The sequence below is a fragment of the Bos mutus genome, chromosome 9 (assembly GCF_027580195.1).
Source record: "Bos mutus isolate GX-2022 chromosome 9, NWIPB_WYAK_1.1, whole genome shotgun sequence".
Classification (NCBI taxonomy): domain Eukaryota; kingdom Metazoa; phylum Chordata; class Mammalia; order Artiodactyla; family Bovidae; genus Bos; species Bos mutus.
In genome coordinates this window covers 40,591,554-40,617,398 of record NC_091625.1, presented here as the reverse complement: position 1 = coordinate 40,617,398, position 25,845 = coordinate 40,591,554, and the positions used below count along the sequence as shown (strand labels likewise).

The 25,845-nt window shown below is 38.4% G+C and overlaps 1 protein-coding gene across 3 annotated transcripts in view; it reads left to right on the top strand.

The window, feature by feature from the left end:
* The window catches only part of FIG4 (FIG4 phosphoinositide 5-phosphatase), a 173,608-nt gene that overhangs the window by 46,892 nt on the left and 100,871 nt on the right, over positions 1 to 25,845 (top strand). For 2 of the 3 annotated variants that reach the window (XM_070376482.1, XM_070376481.1), the window contains exons 2-8: positions 1,785 to 1,883; positions 3,155 to 3,278; positions 10,968 to 11,124; positions 12,812 to 12,862; positions 18,346 to 18,494; positions 21,649 to 21,777; positions 24,260 to 24,360. In XM_070376482.1, the coding sequence (XP_070232583.1) occupies positions 1,785 to 1,883; positions 3,155 to 3,278; positions 10,968 to 11,124; positions 12,812 to 12,862; positions 18,346 to 18,494; positions 21,649 to 21,777; positions 24,260 to 24,360 (810 nt within the window). Of the gene's footprint in view, positions 1 to 1,784; positions 1,884 to 3,154; positions 3,279 to 10,967; positions 11,125 to 12,811; positions 12,863 to 18,345; positions 18,495 to 21,648; positions 21,778 to 24,259; positions 24,361 to 25,845 lie in introns of those variants that run through there. The other variant, XM_070376483.1, reaches the window with a different exon arrangement.

Sequence of the window (25,845 nt, the reverse complement as noted above, 5' to 3'; positions counted from 1 at the left end):
TGCATCCTGGTCACTGGATGTCTTCTTTTACTTTACTAATTTATTATAATTGCTCTGTTTCATCCTCATGATAACTGATACTTTCATCTAGACTCTATTTCTCCCTAGAAGACGAGGGATTCAGTATTTTGGTTAGTTTTCCCCTTAAGCATGGGCTAACCCACCATCTTTTTTTTTTTTTTAATTAACATAATTGTATTTATTTATTTATTTTGGCCGCTCTGTGTGGCATGCAGGATCTTAGTTCCCTGACCAGGAATCGAACCTATGCCCCTTGCAGTGGAATCACAGAGTCTTAACCACTGGATAGCCAGGGAAGTCCCTAACCTATCATCTTTTAACATACAGATTTGTTCTTTATAATCTGAAAGTCTAGATCATACCTTTGTAAACAGATATACACTTAATTTAAAAACTCATCCGTTTTTACAGCTTTAGTATTAAAACGATATAACCAAGTTCTCATCTTTTGTTATGGGGCTTCCCAGGTGGCGCGGTGGAAGAGTCCACTGGCCAGTGTAGGAGATGCAAGAGATGCGAGTTCAGTCCCTGGTTCAAGAAGATTCCCTGGAGTAGGAAATGCCAGCCCACTCCAGTATTCTTGCCTGGAGAATCCCCATGGACAGAGGAGCCTGGTGGGCTACAGTCCATGGGGTCACGAAGAGTTGGACACGTCTGAGCACATGTGTATCTTCTATTATACCTATCTTCTATTATAAAATCTTACCTTAAAAAATCTTCTCCAACCTTCAAGGCTCAATTTAAGTCCTAAGTCCTCTGAGGTTTTCTGCACCTTTAGTACCTAACATTAATCTTTCCTGCTCTCAGTACCTATACTTCAGTTTGGCCATTAATCTAAAGAATCTTATTTGTTATTTAATTGCTTTGTCTATCTGTGTCTTATGTGACTGATGAGATGGTTAGATGCCAGTTGATGGTGGCAATGTGTTCTTAATTTTTGCAGTGTTTGAAAAAGAGTCAATTTAAAGGACTTTTTTGAAGCAAAATATTATAAATATATTTTTCCTAATGGAGTTTTATGTATTTTCTTAAACACAGTATAAAAATTATTCATCTGGTTTGGGTTTTCTGAAAAGCATTTTCTTTGACTATAGGATTTTTTTTCTGTATATTTGGTATTCATTTTATTCTCAGTATTCATTTAAGAAGACTGATGTGTTCAGGTATAATGCTTCAAGGAAGTGTTTCAGAAAATAAAGAATATTAATTATTTCCTGTAGCTTATCTATAAAAAGCCATTTCGGAAAGTACATTCATTTTAATTTTTTATTGGGACTTTGCAGCTGATTTTTACAGTTGCTGTATTAAAGTCATTTTTAGTCTTCTACAGAAAATGTATAAAGGTTTATTTGATAAAATATCAATATTTTAATAGCTATAATTGTCTAAGCATTCCTAATTATGTGTTGAGCTTTCTAATTCTTACCAGAGCTGCTGTTTCCTGGCAAAGTTTAAACATCAGTCCCCAATCAGTTAGGTTAATCTCTGTATAATATAATTAAATTCATCTGACCTGGTTACTGGGTACATTTTAAATATCAGACTGCTAATCATGACACCACGACGAATATTTCAATTTTAAAGTTGACCTTTTAGAATCAGCCTTTCTTTAATCTGCCAGTTGTACTTAACAGAAATATTTCTTTTAAAAAGTAACCTGACTTAATTCATGTATTTAATGAGAAAAAAAACCCAATTTATTATAAAATGTGTATAAGGCAAGCTGTCTTAAAAAAACTAATGACATTTCTTTTTCTTTATAGAGATACTTCCTAGTTGGGAGCAATCATGCAGAAACGAAATACCGTGTTTTGAAAATTGACAGAACAGAACCAAAAGATTTGGTTATCATTGATGACAGGGTAAGTATCTCAACAACCTGAATACAGACAGAAACCTTTGTACTTCTTGTTTAACGGATATGAAATATCCTTACAGCTTCTAGTGACGTATACTTTTTTTAATCATACGTCTAAATATGACAGTTTTTCATGGTTGGCTAGAATTTTTAATCTCTAATGTGGTTTCTAAAATTACTGAAGTCAGAAAGTTTGCCAGAATTACACTTTGCCCTTCATTTTGATTTTTTACGAAGCAAACTCTTTGGATAAGATAATGAATATATTTTCTTAAAGGGGTGCCATTTTAAGGATCTGATATAACTCTCAATTTGCAGCCACCAAAGAGATTATTTATTCTTCTTCTTTAATATGAAGCTCCTTGAAGTCAAAAAGGACTTCTCTACTGCAGACTTGTTATTATACTGCTAAAAGTGATTGGTAGGGTCACTTCTGATGACTTGCTAGAGAAATGTTAAGCTATTCTTATCTACGTGTCATATTATTCAGAGTTGGGACTTAATTCAGGTTGCACAAAAATATGAGGCTTTTAGTCAAAAGAGAAATATAGTAAGGTGGAATTGAACAGTTAATTTTAACTCTCAGGTGAGAGCAGCTAACACTTTGTGGTGAAGTTCCTGTCTGAATATTTCTGAATCTGTGTGGATTCCTGGTTTTTCAAAGGTATCAATAGCTGTAGTTTGGAACTCATTTTCACTAAGCTCTTTGGAAAACTAATTTCTATGTTATAATAATTTTGGGTATATTGTATTTTGTGACTTCCCATACTCTTGGGTATCATGGTCCTCCTTCGCCCACACACATAGCATCTGGCAGTATTTATTAATACGATGTAATGATACTTGGCTTTACTTGTGGGTAGGAGTGACTGATTGGGGCTCTCTTTGAGAATCTAAGAAAAGCTATGGGCCTTCTCACAAAAATACACATATGCACATATCACCAAAACTTTGCATACAATTTTAAGGAGTTTATAGATTTCTTGAAACTTGTCTGTGGATTCCTCATACCTCTGAATCTCTGATCCAGAAGATAAGGTTTTGGTATACCTTTTAAGTACAGCAATGTGTGATCCAGTAACCACCCTTAATTAACTGCTAATGTGAAAAAATTTGTTGGCTTTTTAAATTGTAGCTTAGTCCTGCACTTTTATATACTTCTCTGTGAAATAGCTAATGATGTAAAGCTGTAGGAAACTTTTAATTTTCAGAGGTAAATAAATAATGAATCTAAAAATCAAACACAACCTTACAGATTAATTTGCTTATTTCTAGCATGTATATACTCAACAAGAAGTGCGAGAACTTCTTGGGCGCTTGGATCTAGGAAACAGAACAAAGATGGGACAGAAAGGCTCCTCGGGGTTATTTCGAGCTGTTTCAGCTTTTGGTGTCGTAGGTAAGAAAGGTGCCTCCCTCTTTCAACCTCTTTTTTTTTTCCCCCTATATAGACTACTTGATAGTTTGCAAGGCTCATATTTATATAGGTTTGTAAATGTGACCCACCTTCTGTGTCTTTGGTTATTTAAAACTGAATCATCTATCAACCAGGTATCAAACAGCCTTTATATAATATCTGCTATATGCCCAGGACTGTGCTCAGTTTTGTATAGGATATGAACAAATGTAGCGATGGTTTGGACCTCTAAGGAGTCTGGCTTGTCAAGAAATGAAAAAGTGAAAATTGACTTGGACTTGTAAACGTCAGCTGGAAAAACAGATACAGGTAAAACCAGCTTTTAAATTAGAGGAGTTTCTCTCAAGGACATGCTGCAGTGTAAAGTGTCACAAGCCCCTTCTCTGAGCGACAACTGCTTTCTTACTCTCAGAGAAACTTTGTTCTCTAAAATCACAGAGAGTCGGAAACTTTGCTCTTTAAAATTGTGTCAGTGAGAGAGAACATCCCCCTGTCGCCTGGATGATCTAAGTCATTTTGACGCAGAGAGGCAGCCTCGGTTGACAAGGCGAGCGCCAAGCTTCAGATAAGGGCTTTCTGGACGCAGCCGACTGTAGCTCTGTACACTTTATTGCTTTCAAGGAAATGAGACTCCGAGTCCGCTTCACAGTCCAGACCTGATGTTTATCTCTTTACATTCAGTCTTCCTCTGGTTTGAGCCTCTTCATTTAAATTTTACTTAATCTCTTTCCCAAATCCTATAATAACGCCTTTACTTATTCATGAACAAGCATAGAAATGGCCTTGGCCTTTAAAGGAGTCCATGCTCCAGCTTGTGGGGCATTTCGGAGATGCCCTGCGGTTCTTCTGGTGCGTTGTCCTTCGTGACAGTGGGTCAGAAAACCTATCTTTGCTCCTGGACTTGTCCCAGGGAGTCTTAGGATGATTGGATTGGATGGGGGCAGGGTGGGGGTGGGGGGGCTGGGGGTACAAAACCCAGTGCCCAGGAAACAACTCCAGGACTGGAATTTGGATCCCAGTTGTGTAGTCAATAGTAAATGCTGGAGATTGCGTAAGAGATAGACTACTTGGACCTGGAGTGGCCAGGAAAGATTTCCTGGAGAAGACAAGACTCAGGCTGGACCCTGGAGGAGAAGCAAGCTTGGGATGGATGTGGGGAAGGGAGGGGAGAGCTCCAGGAGGGGTGACGGCAGAAGCACCGGCATGAAGATGCCCACGGGTCCTGGAATGCTGGCAAGCGGTTGGTGAGGCCAGATCACTGGGGCCTTGGCAGCCAGGCAGAGGGCAGTTGTGTTTCAGCTTCCCTGTTGGCATGGCCGTATTTCAAGTCTTCCCCCCACCGCCCCCCAACACAAAATTATCTTTCTGCTTCTTAAACCCGCTGAACTGTCTATAATATTTACTGAGTGGTGTCTGTAGATGTTAACCAAACTAATATGGACTGACCTGTGCTATATAGTTTCATAGTCTTAGGTTCATTTTTCTGATTAGCACTTTCTATTTGGTGAATGTGTACTTGTTGAGACTTTGATTATGCATATTCTGCGGTGTTTGAAGTTTGTTTTTCTCGATGTGCTCTCATAGCCCTTCATGTGGAATCCCTTTAGGTCCATTTTGTGTCCTAGGCAGCTGCCAGGGGAGGTCGAGAGTGGTCGGTATGATTAGTTTCTTCTGCATAGGACTGGAGCCTTCTGTGTACCTTCTACTTAGTCTTGACAAATCCCTTGAGGTTTCATGTTTAATGGATGAGTGTTTAACGGATAACATGTGTGTGTTAGTGTATGTCAGGTGAGTTCATGTGTTTCAATTCCATATATTCCATACATGTAAATTCCACTTTAAGTGTTACTTAACTCTTAATCAAAGAACTTAATCAAAGAAAAAAATCTAGAAATAGTGTCTTAAATACATTAGGCTTAATCAGATACTTAATAGGTTAAACTCATTTCTTTAAATACTAATACTTTCTTACAACTTTTGAAAAAATGTAAATTTCCTAAGGTATATGTAATATTGAATGCCTAATTAGTCAGAGTTAAATATTCAAAATTGAACCTTCCTTGCTAATTAAGTATAATGAGTTGAAGATCAGTTGTGGGTGTGTGTGCTAAATTACTTCAGTCACGTCTAACTCTTTTCGACCCTGTGCGCTGTAGCCTGTCGGCTCCTCTGTCCATGGGATTCTCCAGGCAAGAATACTGGAGTGGGTTGCCATGTCCTCTTCCAGGGGATCTTCCTCACCCAGGGATTGAAGCCGGGTCTCTTATGTCTCCTGCATTGGCAGGCGGGTTCTTTACCACTAGCACCACCCGGGAAGCCCATTGAACTCTATTTTAAAATAGATGCCCTTGGGTATTTTGGAGTTGTATTGGATAGTTTGCTTTTTACATTAAGTGGCCTCTAGATGCTTTCCTCGGAGAAGGCAATGGCACCCCACTCCAGTACTCTTGCCTGGAAAACCCCATGGATGGAGGAGCCTGGTAGGCTGCAGTCCACAGGGTCGCTAAGTCGGACACGACTGAGCAACTTCACTTTCACTTTTCACTTTCATGCATTGGAGAAGGACATGGCAACCCACTCCAGTGTTCTTAGCCTGGAGAATCCCAGGGACGGGGGAGCCTGGTGGGCTGCCGTCTGTGGGGTCTCACAGAGTCGGACATGACTGAAGTGACTTAGCAGCAGCAGATGCTTTCCTGGATTTCGCAGGGGGCACTAGTGGTAAAGAACCCGCCTGCCAATGTAGGGGATGCAGGAGACGTGGGTTCGATCCCTGGGTCAGGAAGATCCTCTGGAGGAGGGCATGGCAACCCACTCCAGTATTCGTGCCTGGAGAATCCCATGGACTGAAGAGCCTGATGGGCTACAGCCCATAGGTCGCAAAGAGCTGGACACGACTGAAGTGACTTAGCATGCATGCACGCATGCAGATGGTGTACTGTGTTACTTTAATGGTACTTTGATCATTCTTCGCTGTTCTGGGCATATTTGCTTTTAGCAATATTCCTTGCCTCATTTTAAATTTATTGATAACTAAGCTTGTAAAACCATAGCTTTATTTTAATCCACAGATAACCAAGTTTATAGCCAAATAAATACTCATTTTATACACAGCTATTAATAAACTTTGGATGAGGACTGAAGATATTGCCATGTTTCTCTTAGGTGGCATTCTTAGATATTGTGGTACATTTCTATCACAATTTGAGGCCCTTTTGAGACTCTCCTTGGATGGTGAAGTCACAACAAGGTTGACTTGCCAGTAAAGTGACACAGTAATGTGCTAAGTAAGCATTTATTACTTTCGTGGAAATGCATTTTATTTATTCTAATTCAACCATGCTTAGAATCTTTGAAGAGTAAATAAGGACATAATAAAAGGCTATGATTTGTCTAGTATTGGCTAGACAAATGAGGGCTACTGAAATAGCAAAACGCAAAATAAGGGCAGCTGAAATAACAAAACACAAAATATTTAACCTTGGAAATATATGTAGTCTGATTGTCAGAATAAGACATGTGTGGACGGACTTGAATGGTGGTCTTCTGTTCTGCGGCCGAAGTATTTTCTCTCTCAATTTTTTCAGCATGCCCAATTTGTGAGTAGTATTTTTGCTGGACTGTTTTGAACTGTTATCATGGTTTAATTTAATTCACAGTCTATAAGAATCTAAAGCTATGCTTCTCAACTGTCTACAGTAAAGGACCAGTCTTTTTTCCAGCAGTGTGTCAAGATCAACACAAGAGCCTAAATGGGCATAACTTGTCATCAGCCTGGACCGCATGTGACTCACCACATAAGTTCATAATATCCAAACTAGTCTTGTCTGTTCCAGGCAGGCTCGTTGATGATGAACTCTGATGTTCCTGAGCCCTCCCTTTCAGTTCGTTTGCGTTTCTTTGCATGGACGGCTACTGAAAGCTCATGGACCGTCTCTGGTCCCTAGACATGGATTGGGCCTGCCCTGTAGCTGTGGTGCCCATTTGTGACTTGTTCCATTGTGGCTTGACAGCAGATAGGTCGTGAGCATTGCTCACCCAGTTTTGTTTTTTTGTTTTTAAGCTCCTGCCTGTGACATACTACAGAAGGCAAATCTGCAGAGTCAGAAAATCAATCAGTGGGCGCCAGGTGCTGGGGGTGGGAAGGGTGGATGGACATCGGAGGAGCCTGAGGGGGTGTTTTTGGAGTGATGGGAATATTATGTTGACCTCAGCAGTGGTTCCAAGACTGTGTGAAAGTGAAAAGCGTTAGTCGCTCTCACTCAGTTTGTGATGTGGTCCTGGGATGTTTGGGTGGAGGCCTGTAGTCCTTACTACTCTCGGTACTCTGACCATCCAGTTCCTTTTGGTATATGTCCTTTTTCTGCCTGTGTCACCAGTGAGAGGATACGCTTGTAAGCTGCTAGTAGGCTGAAGGGGAGTGGTAGAGTAAGTGTCTTCATAGTAGACTACGTGATGGGCTTGGTTGCTCTTTAGAGCAGCACCCTTAGAAACAGATTGCAGAGTCAAGAGGAGGGGAAAACGGCAATGCCGTGGGCCTCGACTCGTGAGGGACGATAGACTTGGTGTTAGAGTGTCACTTCGGTCCCTTGTGGTTTTTGATACGTCTCTGTCAGAGTGCAGAGAGGCTCTGAAGACAGTGACGAGCTGACAAGGTGACCCAACAGGATACTGCCCTCTTCCCTGTTGGTGAGCCTGTGGGATCCTCTCCAGCCCCCAGAACGCCACAGCACTCCATCCTCTCACACTGCCCCTTTTTATTTACTTTGCTTGGTGTCCATCACAAACGACACAGCCGGCCTTCTCTACTTGGAGAAAAAGAAGTCACTTTTGCATGATGACCGTCGTCTAGGCTTCTGGGAAGAACTTGGGGAAATTGGTCTGGGATCAGAAGTGCATAGAATGAAGATGAAAAAACTTGTCCTGGTTTCTCATGTGTTAAAATGATGATGAGGCTGACTTTTGACAGAGGTCTGTGCCAGACTGAAGCCTTTTAACTGTTGGCTGTATTTGATGGGAACCTTTAAAAAAAAAAATGAGTGACATTTCCAATTAGTAGTAAAAAGAAAATAATCTCATAATATGCAAAAAGCACTTATGCTGGTAGAGAGTGTTCTTTTGTACAGTATATTTATTAAAAATATAAAGGGATATGTAGGATGAAATAGTCTAGAATTGAAAACATAAAATTAAAATTCAATTGGAATGCAGGTTGGGGGAACTTATCACAGAGAGGTTTTTTCCTTATATAAAAAATACATAACAAGAACAAAAGGAAAACTGATTTGTCTTGGAAATATTTATTACTTAAACTCAATTAGATTCCCTTTTTGGGTTTTTATGCTGCTTCCAGGACCCTTGATTTTGTAGGTTTTGGCCTTCCTAAAGGATAACTGCTTCCTAACTTGCTTTTAATGAGATTGACATTAAGCTTTATTTCCTATTTTATGTCCTTCAGCTTTAGTCAGGGAATTTTGAGCTAGTCTACAAGTGAAAGTAGCCAAACATGACATGAAAGTCATGTTTGACTCTTTGTGACCCTATGGACTGTAGCCCACCAGGCTCCTATATCTGTGGAATTCTCCATAATACTGGGGAGTGTGTTGCCATTTCCCTCTAGTGGGGAGGAGCACAAATGAACATTTAAAAAAAATGCACTTTGTGGCTCTCCAAAATATTTTATTTTATTTATTTTTTATTTTTTTTTCCTTTTTTTTCCCCAAAATATTTTAATAGCAGTAACGTGGTTCATTTGGAGAAGGCAATGGCACCCCACTCCAGTACTCTTGCCTGGAAAATCCCATGCACGGAGGAACCTGGTAGGCTGCAGTCCATGGGGTCGCTAGGAGTCGGACACAACTGAGTGATTTCACTTTCACTTTTCACTTTCATGCATTGGAGAAGGAAATGGTAACCCACTTCAGTGTTATTGCCTGGAGAATCCCAGGGATGGGGGAGCCTGGTGGGCTGCCGTCTATGGGGTCACACAGAGTCGGACACGACTGAAGCGACTTAGCAGCAGCAGCAGCAGCAACGTGGTTCATTAAAATCCTTATGGTATCTTTCAGTTAAGTATTTTGGCTCATTTACATTAATACGTTCAATTACTAATCTCAGCTAAGAATAACACAGCAGAGACTATGGGTATTTGCCAATTCTAGAGCAAAAATTTATAGCCCCAAGATTCTAGCTCAGACTTTATAGAGTGCAACACTCGGAGAGAGAGAGAGAGAGAGGGCAAGTGCAAGTGGGACTCCCACACGCACACACAGGAAAGTTAGTTTTGAAAAAACATTAGGCTGTATGTGTAAGAGCCTTGGCTGAGTTTTTCTTTCAGTGCTTTGAATAAGTTGCCCCACAGCCTTCTGGCCTCCGTTGTTTCTGGCAGGAAGTCAGCAGTGTGTGACCATTATCTGACTCCCACAGTGAGTGAGCTGGGGTGACAGGATCCCGTATCTGTACTGGGGTAGAGCCTCACTCTACAAGAGCCGGTGGAAGAAAGGAGCCCCTGGTGTCAGGTGTGCTTGCCTGGAATAAAGGATTTGCAGCACAGAGCTGGAGGGGATGAGAAACGCTGGTGGCCTGCACCTCCTGAGCAGAAACCAGGGCCCTAGACTGAGAGCTGGGGAGGGGAGAGCGGGTACTGTCTTTGGGGACACCTGCTGGGAAGTAGACACCCGTTACACTGAATTGGGAGAAGGGGATAGGGAAGGAAGCAAGCTATGGTTCGGATGCCACAGACTGGCTGATCTTTCCAAGATCTAGTAGATTGTTTTGAATTAATGTTTCTCCATTTGCTGTATGCCATTAGGAGAATTTCCAGAAACTCTCAGTGTTTTGTTTTTATAATTTTCACCAGTCACTGGGGAGAGGGTCTGCTGAGCTCCTCACATAGCCGGTTCACCAATACAGTATACTAACGCATATATATGGAGTTTAGAAAGATGGTAACAATAATCCTGTATACGAGACAGCAAAAGAGACACTGATGTATAGAACAGACTTTTGGACTCTCTGGGAGAGGGAGAGGGTGGGATGATATGGGAGAATGGCATTAAAATACGTGTAATATCATATATGAAACGAGTCGCCAGTCCAGGTTTGATGCACGATACTGGATGCTTGGGGCTGGTGCACTGGGATGACCCAGAGGGATGGTATGGGGAGGGAGGAGGGTTCAGGATGGGGAACACATGTATACCTGTGACGGATTAATTTCGATATTTGGCTAAACCAATACAATATTGTAAAGTTTAAAAATAAAATAAAATTAAATAAGCAGGGTGACAATAAAAAAAAAAAAAGTGTGCCCCTCTCCCTCCCCCCAACCACCGAGAGAATTCATTTTAACTCCCAAAGCAAAAGTTCTGGGAGCCAGAACATTTTTAACCAAGACTGTATGGTAACTAGTGTGTAGTTGGGATTTTAGCGTTACTGAACCTTAACACGTATGGTCTTCTTATAATCAAATTGTTCAGAGTAGTATTTTTAAGTGAGATAAATATTTCTAGAGAATAATTCTAAAACAGCTGAAAATTTGTATGGCTGTAAATCAGAGAAATAATAAAGCAGGAAATATGTCAAAGTCTTTTAGCCTTTTAAATATGTATCTGAAAGCATTGCTAAGTTTAGGAGATGTATTTATCTTTCTGTTTTGTTGTTGTTGTTGTGTAGGTTTCGTCAGGTTTTTAGAAGGCTATTATATTGTGTTAATAACCAAAAGGAGGAAGATGGCAGATATTGGCGGTCATGCAGTATATAAGATTGAAGATACAAATATGATCTATATACCCAATGATTCTGTGCGGATTAGTCATCCTGATGAAGCTAGGTATGTACTGACAGTAACTGCTGTTTTTGTATCTGTAGACCAATTGAAAATCAAAATATAGTCGATAGATTATAAATGTTAAAATGTAAATAGAGGCTCAGAATGCTACAGCTTTTGTTCAGGCGCTATTGAAGACCCTGCATTATGATAATTGATTTGGGCAAGAATCAATAATGGCTGCTAAAACCATTAGATGAGAGGTTATTGTTGACATACTGTACTTCATGAATGTCTCAACATACTGTACTTCATGAATATTTTTATTATTTACAAAGAGAAAAAAATGATAAACACACTTAACCAAATGATCAAACTTGGCATCACCAATAATGAGACAAAACTGACATTATTTGCCTCTTAATATGAAGCAGTGGGAAGGACACCACTAGCCTGTGTAGTTTTCTTACTAAAAATATTTAAATTGAATCTAAGCATGATAAAAATATTTAAATTGGATCTAAGCATGAGGAAAATAATCAGACAAATCCATATGTGGGACTTTCTGTAAGACAACTGGCCCAGACCCTTCAGGAATGTCAGTGTCGTGAAATACAGGAAGAGCCAGAGAGTAAGATTTTAGAATAAACATGACAAAGTGCAGCACTTGAATTTCTGTTGGATCCTGGGTTAAAATATGTGCACAATGTGTACACACACAGGCACAGAGCTTTAAAGGACTTCACTGGAATGGTTTTATATGAACTATATACTAGAAGTATCGGATCAGTGTTAAATTTTGAGTGTATAGTGACATTGTGGTTATTTAGGAGATTGTCCTTGTTCATAGTAGTTGCGTAATATTAAGATATATAATTTTAGGACTGTCATCATATCTGCTTCTTACTGTAAATGGTTTAGAAAAATAAAATGTACTTGTGTATTTAAAGACAGAGAATGTATGTATGTATAAGGAGAAATATTTAACAGTGAATTCAGGTGAAGGACATACTGCTATTCATTATACTATTTCCCCGCACCCCTAATTTTTCTATGCATTTGAAAGCTTCAAAAAGTTTTTTGGGGAAATGATTGGAAACTTGGGCGTATGGGGAAAGACTGTTAATAAATAATACATTGATAGAGAAAATGCTAGAATTGGTTTGATATTATAAAGACTCAAAATGGAACAAAGTTAGGCATGTTTGAATTTTTAGGGAAGATAGCAGCTTAGGTTTTAATTACACTTTGTACCTTCATAGTGTTGTTCTAGAACATGAACCAGAATTTAAAGGTGAGGTGGTTTTCTTGCTTAAAACCTTCTTAGATAGTGGTTTTCTGGAACTTTGTGACACTATCTTTGATGTTTGGAAGTGGGGTAAAAAAATAATTTTGTTTCAGACAAGAGTAAGAGTTTAGCAGATAAAGTTGAATTTTGTCTTATACTAACTGAAAAAAATTATTTCATGTAGTTTTCTGTCATTTTTTCCCAGTTTTATTGAGATAAAATTGACATATACCACTGTGCAAGTTTAAGGTGTTCAGCATAATGATTTGACGTATGTATATTGTGAAATGATGACCACGATAGGTGTAGTTAGCATCCATCATCTCATAAAGACACAATAAAAAGAACATTTTTTTTCCTGTGATGAGAACTTTTAGGATCTACTCTCTTAACTTTCATATATATCATAGCAGCGGTAACTGTAGTCATCATATTGTTAACTATAGTAATCATTTTTTTAAGGTATCTACGAATATTCCAAAATGTGGACCTATCCAGCAATTTTTACTTTAGGTAAGTTTGAGCTTAGTTTTACTCCTGTCAGTCTCTTAAATGTTTATATTATTTCCTACAGGGTAAAAAGAGAATCAGAGGACACAGTAGTACTTTGATTATTCTTTTTTAAAAAAATAGCCAAATCTTTTCATCTGAAATAATATAAATACAAGTATTCCTCCTTTAAAAAATCTAATTTTTGAAATTTTGAATGGATAAATTAAATGGTAATTATTCTTACTATGAACAATCATCTTTTCATTATGATTTTAAAGAAATACTTTTATTTTGTAATTTTTTTTGAGTTTGAAGATATTTATACTTCTGAAGTTTTCAATATTATCATTATCTCTGAAACAGGAAAATTTAAAATTCCTGCATCCTTTATTCAAATGAGAGTGGCAATAATAATTTAAAATTATACACTGATCTTTTATTTTTTACATAAGAACAAATTAAAGATTGAAGAAATTAAATTACTTACTCCTGTAGGACTGGCAAGAAGCACTCTATTAATAATTTTATTGCCAGTTCTCAAATATACTTTCATCTAGTACACCAAATAGAAAATGTCACAAGGTACTAAATCTAAAGATTAGCACATAAACACACAGTTGTTGAATTAATTAAGGGCCAAACTGTAAAACATTAACAAAATAAATATTGAAAATCATGTCTATTTCTGCAAATTTTAAAAAATTTTTATTGGAGTATAGTTGATCTACAATATTGTGTTAGTTTCTGCTGTACAACAGCATGAGTCAGCTGTATGGGGGAGGGGATATGTGTATCTACTCTGTTTTTTTTTAAGATTCTTTTCCCATATAGGCCATTACAAAGAATTGGTCATAGATATAGAAAACAAACTTATATTGCTAAGGTTAAGTGAGGAGAGGAATAAATTGGGAGATTGGAATTGACATACACACCCTATTATATGTAAAATAGACAACTAATAAGGACTTACCGTATAGCACAGGGATCTCTACTCAATACACTGTAATGGCTTATTTTGTGATTTTGAATTACAAAAATTAAATCTGCATTGTCTATATACAGGGAGGTGGGAGGGGGATTCAGGGTTGAGGGGGACACATGTATACCTGTGGTTGACTCATGTCAATGTATGGCAAGAAGCATTGCAATATTGTAAAGTAATTATCCTCCAATTAAAATAAATAAATTTTTTAAAAGTCTGTATGTAGAGTTGTAACCGTTTCACAGTTTTCAGTTAACAGTCTAGTAAAAGGTAAAAATAAACTCAAAATAGGGAGAACTTTTGCAGTACCAACATATTGTTGTTGGCATTGTAAATTAATGATTTTCCTGGGGAGGAATGTAGCATCAAGTATGTATGAAAATATATCTGAAGAAAATAAATCAGGAGGGAAAATATTAGTCCCTGTTTGTAAAGGCACCAGCTTTACAGATAGCGTCTCTATCGTGGCCCAAACAAGCAAACCAACCAATGCAGGGACAACCCAAATATGGTGAATTGAAAAATAAGCAATAAATTATGGCAGAGCATCCTGGGAGAGTGTTATACCATCACTGAAGTGACCAATATGTAGGCCAGGTATATAGCAAGTTATTGTGCTGCATGGAGAATTCTGTCACTTACAACGTCCAAGGTAAAATGTAGAACACAAAATCGCAATCAGTGGACTTGGGTCGTAGGACTAAGAGGACCCAGAGTGTTGTAGCCGTTGGCATTATGTACTGTTAGGGTGCTTTGCATTATTTTAAATTTATTTTTAAACTCTTAATATAGTTAACCATTTATTTATTTATGAAATAAAAACGTTTACTATGTAGAGTGGATTATGTCTTCATGATGTGAAACTGAAGAAAGTTAATTAATTTAGCAATAGTATAGTGAAGGGCTTCTAAAGAAATAATTTTCACTTCCACAAATGTTTATTGAAAGTATATCTCCATTGTATTTGTCTCCATCATTTGCTTTCCAGCCATTATTGCTTAATTGTTTATAGTCTCTGAGGTATTACTGAAGCTCAGTGGAGCTCAGCTGTTAGAAGGGATTTCTCCTTCATGGTTTTCAAGTTCATCTGCATTCTCCTACTGAGTTCTTATCAAGTTATCCCATAAGTAAAAAATACGAGGTTAAAGACTTTAAAAAAGGTTGTATTACATTAAGATTCAGCTAGGATAAATCAGTTGTTTTAAATAGGAGAAGTTGATTGTTAAAAGTAAAAGCCCAGTTTCTCACCCCGCCCCCAGCTTTATTGAGATATTACTGACATCTGTAAGTTTAAGTCGTACAATGTGATGACTAGATACATGGATGTATCACAGAATGATTACCACAGTGTTAGTTAACACCTTCATCCCATCACACAGTTGTGATTTTTGTGTGTGTGTACTGATAACACTTGATTTACTGCCTTAACACATTTCAAGCACATAATTCAGTGTTGTTGTTTTTTTTTCATTCTTTTTTTTGTTTTGTTTTGTTTTAAATTTATTTATTTTAATTGGAGGCTAATTACTTTACAATATTGTATTGGTTTTGCCATACATCAACATGAATCTGCCATGGGTGTAATTACAGTTACCATGCTGTATGTTAGATAACCAGATCTTATTTATCTTATGGCTAAGAGTTTGTACTCTTTGACTGATAGTTCTCCATTTCCCCCAGCCACTGGCAACTACCATTTTTTTTATATACCCTATATTTTATTTATCTGTTCCTTTGTTAATTTATTAATGTGTTCATTTGTGGTTGTTGCCTCATCTGGGTATTTTGATTAATTCTACAGTGAGCATGGGGGTGCAGATAGCTCTTTGAGATGGTGATCTTTTTTCTTTTGGATATATAACCAGAAATGGGATTTCTGGATCCAATGGTAGTTCTGCTTTTAATTTTTAAGGAACTGCTATTTTATTTTCCATAATGGCTGCACCAATTTATGTTCCCACCAGCAGTGCAAAGAGTTCTCTTTTCTCCACATCCTTGCCAACCCTGCCGTTTCTTGTTTTAATAATAGCCATTCTAATAGGTATGAAGTGATATCTCATTGTTGTCTTGATTTGCATTTCCCAATGTGATGGTGAGCATCTTTTCATGCATTTATTGGCCATTTGTGTGTCTTCTTTGGGGAAATGTCTATTCAAGTCGTTTGCCCATTTTAAAATTGGATTATTTGTTTGTTGTTGAGTTGTATGAGTTCCTTATGTATTTTGGCTGTCAACCCATTAACAGTTAGGTGGTTTGCGAATATTTCCTCCCATTCAAAAAGTCGCCTCTTTATTTTCTCACTCACTCTTTCTCTGTGCAAAGCGTTTTATTTTGATGTTTCATTTGTTTTTGCTTTTGTTGCTTGCACTTTTGGTATCATGTCCAAAAATAATATTTGTGAAGACCAATGTCAAGGAGCTTTTCCCTGTGTTTTCTTTTATTTGTTTATAGTTTCAGGTCTTACATTTAAGTCTTTAATCCATTTTGAGTGGATTTTTGTGAGTGGTGTAAGACAGGGGTCCAGTTTCATTCTTCTGCAGGTGGTTGTCCAGTTTTCCTAATACATTTATTGAAGAGACTATCCTTTCTCCATTTGTCTTTTGGAAAAGGGGTTGTCAGTCGCTCAGTCATGTCCAACTCATTGAGACCCCATGGACTGTAGCCCGCCAAGCTACACTGTTCATGGAATTCTCCAGGCAAGAATACTGGAACAGGTGGCCATTCCCTTCTCCAGGGGATCTTTCCAACCCGGGGATCAAACCTGGGTCTCCTGCATTGTATTGGAGGTAGATTCTTTACTGTCTGAGCCACCAGGGAAGCCCATCCTTTCTCCATTCATCTTTTTGGCTGCCTGGTCAAATTTTTAGTTGACTGTATCCGAGTGGTTTTATTTCAGGCTCTCAATTCTGTTCCATTGGTCTGCTGCTAAGTCACTTCAGTCGTGTCCGACTCTGTGCGACCCCATAGACGGCAGCCCACCAGGCTCCCTCATCCCTGGGATTCCCAGGCAAGAACACTGGAGTGGGTTGCCATTTCCTTCTCCAATTGGTCTAGGTGTCTTTTTTATCTTGTAACATGCTGTTTTGATGCTGTAACTTTGTGATGAAGTTTGATACCTCCAGCTTTGTTCTTCTTTCTTAAGAGTGCTTTGACTATTAGGAGTCTTCTGTGGTTCCATACAAATTTTAGAATTGTTTTTTTCTATTCCTGTGGAAAATGTAATTGGAATTTTGATACAGATTGTATTGAATCTGTAGATGGCTTTGGGTAGTATGGTTATTTACACAGTATTCTTCTGTTTCATGAACACTGGGTTTCTCTTATGGCTCAGCTAGTAAAGAATCTGTCTGCAATGTGGGAGATCTCGGTTTGATCCCTGGCTTGGGAAGATCCCCTGGAGAAGGGAAAGGCTACCCAATCTAGTATTCTGGCCTGGAGAATTCCATGGACTATATAGTCCATGGGGTCACAAAGAGTTGAACACGACTGAGCGACTTTCACTCACTCCATGAACACTGGATACCTTTCCATTTATTTGTGTCTTATTCGTTTATTTTATTCATGTCTTATAATTTTCAGTATATAGATCTTTTACCTCTTTGGTTAAATTTATTGCAAAGGTTTTTTTATGCTCTTGCATATGGGATTGAGAAACCAACTTCTTAATACAGTTTTTATCTCTCTGAGATCAAATGCTAATAAAATTAATGGCTCTATCAAGAAAATGTGGTAGATTTAAATTTAACAGATTAAATAAAAATCAATTTCAAATTATATTAATAAACTAAAGAAGAAATAATAATGTGTGAGAATCTGAAGTTGTAACTATTTTAAAGTATGACTAGAATACTTTCAAATTTGTATAACTTAAGAAATTCTAGATACTGTCTGAAATTCTGTGCTAAAAATATATAGCTTAAGATACTTATAAAAGTTGATTTTGTATAAATTTTATTTGCACAGACTTATAATTTTTTTAATGACATGCTTCTCAAACATGTATCACTCTAGTGGCTTGTGTTATTCACTTATTCTTATTTTATTACTAAATAAATTATGGTGCCACCTTTAGTAATTAATATAATTATTTTCATTCAGGTAAACTAGAGTACAGACCTTGTATAATACTATTAGAGTGGATATTATAGCATTTTTAATAGTCCATTTAGATAAATATAAAAGTGTGACTTTGTTATACAAAACTATGAAGTTAGATTAATTTCAGTGTGAAGCACAAAGTGCATATGCAAATCAGTGAATGTAGGTTACTAACATTTTATTGTGTATTTCTAGTTATGCAAATGCCTAAGTCATGTAATGATTTTTAAATTTCCAATTATATTCATGATTTACTATGTTTAAGGTGCTTATTTGAACAACATCGCTTCTGTTGTTGGTGCTAATAATTCAGTTCATAATTAGGTGCTAACTAATTTAGTTCATAGGTTTTAATTCCTTCTGGGAGCCAAGATTATGAAATATGTTTTGCTTTTCTAATTCTTATTAAGCTTTCTCTTCTCAGTTATAGCTATGATTTGTCCCACTCACTTCAGTATAATCTCACAGTCTTGCGAATGCCCCTGGAGATGTTAAAGTCAGAAACCACCCAGACTCGCCAGGAAAGTTTCGACATCTTTGAAGATGAAGGATTGATTACACAGGGTGGAAACGGTAGGTGGTTTTCAGCACATCCAATATATGTTAATGTGACATCTATGAAACGGCATCTCATTAAATTCACTCACATTTCCTTCATATTTCTCCTTTCTTATTTGTTCTTTGTCTTTTCATGAAGTTGCTTCAGATATATGAATTCATATAAATGAATTCATTTTTATAGAGATCATGGTGGTGGTTTAGTCGCTAAGTCTGCCAGGCTCCTCTGTCCATGGGATTCTCCAGGCAAGAATACCTGAGTGGCTTGTCATTTCCTTCTCCAGGGGATCTTCCCGACCCAGGAATTGAACCTGGGTCTCCTGCATTGCAGACAGATTGTTTACTGCCTAAGCTACCAGGGAAGTCCAGAGATCATGTATCACCAAATTGATTTCATTTGTGGGAAAGGCAGAAAATTGTATGCTGATGTTTTCTAGCAAAATTTTATGCACCTTTTATGGAATTCATTCAACTTTAGTCTTTGGCTGGAGAATTTTCTTTTTAAATATTGAAGAATACACACCACCACCTATTTTTCTTTATAGAGACCAATTGTGTATAACTTGAATTGTAGAAAAAAGTTACCCTGGGTTTCCTGTTGCAGCCTAGACATTTATGTATCATATCTCTAATCCTCATAAAAAGCTACTCAGGAGGTGTAATGCTGCTTTCAAATAAATACATGATAAGTAGGAGGCCGAGACCTAGAGGTTAAGATCACAAGGCCAGTGTCCAGAGGAACCCTTGCAGAAGGTCAGAGGCTGTTCTGACATGATTGGTCTCAGTTTGACCCACCTGTCCCTCCCACAGCCTGCTTCTGTCAGGACTGTTGTGGGGTTACTGCAGGACCTGTGTGTGACTGGTCTAGGGTGACCCTGGGGATCTGGGACTGACCAGCCACACAGCAGAATGGATACCTTTATCTCTAGATTTAGGGATTGGTCTAGCACTCTAAGGCCAGAGACATTGCCAGAGTGAATGTTGTGAAGGCATTGCTTCAAACGTAAAGTTAAGACAGTTTAGCTGAATTGGCCTTACTGTGGAAACGAAAAGTCTGTAGTGTCTTTGGGTCCCTTCCTCAGTGCCACTTCTGTGACAGCGATGAAGATGTGGGTGCAGAGGTCGAAGGTAGGTTCCAGAAGGTTTGTCCTTGCAGGACACTCAGGAAGAGGCTGTGCTCTGTTAGCCTTTTGCCAGAAGTTCTGGTCCACTCTAAGAAGACTGAGACTTACTTCAACTGAATGCCATCTCTGTTCATTGCCTTTGACTCTTGTTCATTTATTAGACTGACTGTCACTTGAGCTAAAGCAAAACCCTGTGCACCCTCCCTACCCCAAAACATCTAGATCACAGAAATTTGCTGTGGTTCATCTGAATTGTGATCTGTGCCACTCGAGGCAGGTGGAGGGTAAGATAATGTGTACCTGAGTATTTGTCACATCATTTCTTCTAAATATTGTGCTTAGTGATAGAAAAGCTAAAAGCATTAGTAAGTATGCAGTGTGTGTCATCTCCCATGCGAATCTGAATATCTGTACTGAGATCTGAATTAAGACTCCAAAATCTACCTAACTTTTTACTATCGCTCGAGCAGTTCTGCTTGATAGATATGAATACACTGTGTATTAGGTTTTTATGACTGCTGTAAGAAATTTCCACAAATTAAGTGACTTAAAACTATACACATTTATTATCCTACAGAAGTCAAAAGTCCAAAAGAGATCTTGGTGGGCTAGAGTTAGAGTGTTGGTAAGGCTGCATTTCTTTCTTGAGACCCTAAGGAAAAAGCCATTTCCTTGCCCTTTCCATCTTCAGAGCCAGCAATGGCTGGCCGAGGATTGCCCACATGACGTCACTCTGACACTCTCACTCCCGTTCCCCTCTTTAACACACAATGCCCACGTGATTACAGTGGGCCCTCTTGGACAATTCAGAATAGTCTGCCCATCTTAATTAGCAACCTTAATTCCATCTGCAGCTTTAATTTCTCCTTGCCACATGACATAACTTACTCATGGGCTCTAGTGATTAGAACATAGATATTTTTCTGTGGGGAAGGGACGCATTATTCTCCTACTACACAGGGAGAAACTGATAGGAAAGAGAAAGTGAGGGCAAAAGTTGTCTGCGTAGGTAGAAAAGGAAAATAATACATTTTTTAAAAAGTCTCTAACGTGTCAGGCAGCATGTTAGTCACTTTGCATATATTATATATTTTTTTAATCTGGATTATATCTCTGAGGTGAGTGGTATCATCATTTTACAGTTTAGAAAATTGAGGTTCTGAGATGTTATGTAACTTGCCAAAGGTCACAGAGCTGGTAAGTAACAAAGACAGGACTCCTTTCCATTATTCATACTCAATGTAATGTCATTGAAGGGGCAGAGAAGGCTTACTTTTTATAAATAAAACCAAAGGGTATTTGTCAGAGTATATATAAACACTCTTAACATACATGTTTTGAGAAGAAAAATAGTATTGATTGTCTCTAAGCAGAACTGTTACAATCTTTTAAGCCATTGCTTTTATACTTATTTCTTATTTTGTACTTTATATAAGTTTTGTAAAACTTACTGATATTTAGTAAATTTATCTGGATATCCTGAAATGATGCTTGATGAAATTAATTTTCTCATATCAAAAAAGCTTGATGTAATAACTACCACTTATGGAATTATGAGTAAGACACGAGACTTGTTCTGAGCATTTCATGTGCACTATCAACTTGCCTTTACAACAATCACACGAAAGGGGCATGCAAGAGCAAACAGGGCACTGAAATAAGTGACCCTCTTGGTCACACCTGTCACCCTGCTGGCGAGGCAGAGCTCTGATGTGGACCCAGCACTGTGACACCAGAGCCATGCTCCTAGTCACTGCTCCTGCTGTCAGCCTCATTCATGTATTTGTACGTGTGTCCTTAATTTCCCAGTTGCTTGCTTTTCTCTAGGTTCAAAACTCTCATAGATCAGAAAAATGTGTTTTTTCTTTAACTTTGTACAGGATCAGCACAGTGTTCTGGGCAGTGAGATGAGTTATATCCACTGAAAACAGCAGTGAGATTTATCAGACATTTTGAAATTAAAAAACAAAAGTTTAAGAGCTTAAAAATGAATTGAATGTCAACCAATTTCCTTATCTTCCTGATACCAACTCTTATTTTTTCAGGTGTATTTGGGATCTCTAGTGAGCCTTACATGAAGTACGTGTGGAACGGCGAACTTCTAGATATAATTAAAAATACTGTCCATCGTGACTGGCTGCTATACATTATTCATGGATTCTGTGGGCAGTCAAGTATCCTTTTTTAAAGCATTAAGATATTATTAAATTTATGCTATAACATTTGTAGAAAGCTGTATGTGAATTATACAATCATTATAATTATCTGTGCATCCTGCAGATAGATTATAATTATGCATTCTGTGTGGTTGAAATACAAAGGAATGCAGATCTATTATGTCTACAGACAGGTAAATAACAAGGAAGAAAATGTTCTGGGCACAGAAAGTGCTGTGGGTAGTAAGTGTCATTCTTACCTAAGAGCAGGAGCAGAATCGCTAACCGGAGGGGAGGATGGGGCCAGGCTCATAGGAAGAGTTGAACTTGGCTTGACTTGATCAAGAAGCAGGCCTCAGCAGTGAGACTGTGGGCTGGGGAAGCATCGTGAGTGTAGAGTTGGAAAAATTTATGGGAGTGTACTTGTGGTTTGTGTATACAATGCCTGGGAGGCACAATGGGGTGGAAAGGAGATGGGTTAGGGAGGAGTCAGACTGCCAGTCACCAGATTACTTTGATGGTCGGATGAAGGACTTTCGGTTTGGTGCTAGAATTTTTGAAAGTTTTTTTCAAATGGTAACATACAAATTAGTACTTAGGAAGCTTGGGTGGGTAACCATTTTCAAAGTGTGCTGGTCACTCCATAATGTCCCACTATTTGTGACCCTGTGGACTGTAACCCTCCAGGCTCCTCTGTCCATGGAATTCTCCAGGCAAGACTGGACTGGATTGCCATTTCCTCCTGCAGGGTATCTTCCCAACCCAGGGATCAAACCTGGGTCTCCTGCATTGCTGGTAGATTCTTTACCATCTGATCCACCCTAGACCAAGGGACATGCATTAGGACAAGATTGCAGTGGTTCAGGCATAATGTAATGAAGATCTGGATTGAGAAGAGTCATAATAGATTAAATAGACATAGGTTGAGCTTGGTATTAAGCTGGTAAATCAATCTTATAAATATCATTTGTTGTTTTATTTGATTTCTAGGTATAGTGAATGTGTTCTTATGAGGCTTAAGAAGGCAATGTCTACTTTTTAGAAGTGGTGTTAAGTTTTTTCCTGCCCCTTTTAGAGATCCTGAAGAACATTTGTGCACTTAGCATGCTTTCTGGTTGACATTCTTCCTTGTGTCTTAGGTTAGTTAAAAACCTAGAGTGAACACTTCAAAGGAGTGGTTGTCTTGAGACCACTGAATGGGTGAATGTGATAAACCAATAATGTGCTTTCTTGCACCAGAATATTGACAGGAGTGGAGTCAGGGAGTCAAAGGGTAGAGTTGGAGAGGTTGGCCTTGGAGAGGACCTGTTTTGCTTCCTTTGTGGCAAGTGAGGGTGAGGAGAGGCTAGATGAAGATGCAGAGGACTTTTGGAATGAATTTGGTGAGATTTACGTGTTACACGTAAAATGGCTCATTACCTTATACTCATTTTCAACCAGTGAGTGGTATTATCTGCTTGATCATTCACCGAATAATGAGATTTGGCCCCAAATTACTATATATTTTTCCAAAAGTAGAATTAAACTGGAAAAAACACACAGTTTCTACCACCTTCATTAAAAAAAAATAAAATAAAACCACTGCAGATCCAAAAAAAAAAAAAAAGAGAGAGAAGGTGCTACAGTTTCTAAGGGCAGTTTCTAAAAAGTAATTCTAAACTGTCTTTTATTTCTCAAGAGCTAACTCAGGCCTGGCATGTATTAAGTACAATAAATGGTTGTTTCTTTAAAGTAGTAAATAGCACCATAGATTATAATTTTAAAGCTCATTAGTTGAAATGATGAATCCAGTCTCCCAGTTAACAAGCATTTAATGAATTCTGGAATGTATATGATGGTAACAGTCATTGCTATTCATTGAATGTTTGCTACAAGCCAGGCGCACATTACCAAACCCAGTCTTCCCAACCACCTAATAAAATTGGTTACTTTTTTTTTTGCACTTACACCATTTTACAGAAGATGAAACTGAGGTTCAGAAAGTTAACTAAGGTGACAATATTAATTGAAACTTTATTTTGGTTATACAGTTCCCAGTGTTCAGTTTTGCAATTAGGTGACAAATTTGGGTGCTCTCACAGTACTATGCTAACTCCATTCCCTCAGAATTAGCTATTGCTTCATAATTTAAACACCCTGTTAATGGAGGGTGGTCACTTTGATAGGTGTATGGTCTCTGAAGAATGAAGAAGGATTAATTGTACCTTTTACATTCTTACCTGGCTGCAAGGAGGGACCACAGGTCTTCCCTTGACCAATAACCCTACATCCGGTTACCATTTCCTCTGAAATTCATGGAAACCACTCTTTAGTAAGGTTTGGTTTTACCTTAATACCTTCATACTTCAAAAGAGCAGTTAGACCCAGTGCTGTTCCATTTCTTGGGTGAAGCTTTTTGGTGTTCTTTAACCTGCTGAACAAAATATATTTAACACAGAATGATTCTCTTGGTTGGGTGTGATGGTCATGAGCGCTAAACAGCTTTAACTAGATTTCTAAGAGCTGTTGATCTATGGGCGACCTGTGTATGTCACTTTAATAGCTAGAAGATCCAGTAAGTTCGCTGGGACCCGTTTTCTCAAAAGAGGTGCAAACTGTGAGGTAAGATTCCTGCTGGCAATTTAACTATTTATTTCAGCTCTGGTGACAGATAAAGCAAAGTGGAATTTTAGAAAGTGGAATATCTCAGTTTGGGACATTATCAAGAGAATAATGAATTCTCTAGAGCCTCTGAAACTTGTGAGGAATATGACTAATGTATAGATGTTCTGAAAAATCAGCTATCATAGCGTTATGCAGTGCCTTAGGGAGTTATAAAATGTCTAATGTTTTGGAGGATGAGCCATTTCTGTAATAGATTTTAAAATGCAGTACATATTTAGTGGAGAGACTAAAATAGCAAAGCATCTCCACCCAAGGAATAAATGGAGGGGAGCGCTCTTTGGAAAAGCATCCTTGATGAGAAAATTGAGTAAAGCAAGGCCTGGAAACCCTTTACCCGCTTCCCTCTGCTTTAGTTTGGCTCAAGACAGACTCCTTCCACTCATCCCTAGGAAAAAAACAACATATTCATCTGTTCTGCCTTTGGTCATGTAGCGTGCTTTGAGTGTTTCGTCTCTTTCTGCAACAGACAACTGGAGTCTTACACTGATGTGTGATCGAGTAGATAGACTGGGTGAGACATTGGGTTTTGATCCTGCCTTAATATAGCAACATTCGTTCTTAAAATCATATCAACAATGAACATAGATATAACTGTCGCTTTAAGAAAAAAAGATGTACCCATCTGAATGCAGAGTTCCAAAGAATAGCAAGGAGAAATAAGAAAGCCTTCATAAGTGAACAATGCAAAGAAATAGAGGAAAACAATAGAATGGGGAAAACTAGAGATCTCTTCAAGAAAATTAGAGATATGAAGGGAGCATTTCATGCAAAGATAGGCACAATAAAGGACAGAAACGGTAAGAACCTAACAGAAGCAGAAGACATTAAGAAGAGGTGGCAATAATACACAGAAGAACTATACAAAAGAGGTCTTGCTGCTGCTGCTGCTGCTAAGTTACTTCTGTCGTGTCTGACTCTGTGTGACCCCGTAGATGGCAGCCTACCAAGCTCTGCCATCCCTGGGATTCTCCAGGCAAGAACACTGGAGTGGGTTGCCATTTCCTTCTCCAATGCATGAGAGTGAAAAGTGAAAGTGAAGTTGCTCAGTAAGTGTCTGACTCTTCGTGACCCCATGGACTGCAGCCCACCAGTCTCCTCCATCCATGGGATTTTCCAGGCAAGAGTATTGGAGTGGGTTGCCATTCTCCAAAAGAGGTCTTAGTGACCCAGAAAACCACAGTGGTGTGATCACTCACCTAGAGCCAGACATCAGAGTGTGAAGTCAAGTATGCCTTAAGAAGCATTACAATGAACAAAATTAGTGAAGGTGATGGAATTCCAGCTGAGTTATTTCAAATCCTAAAAGATGATGCTGTTAAAGTGCCGCACTCAATATGTCAGAAATTAGGAAAACTCAGCGGTGGCCCCAGGACTGAAAAAGATCAGTTTTCATCCCAATGCCAAAGAACGTTCAAACTGCTG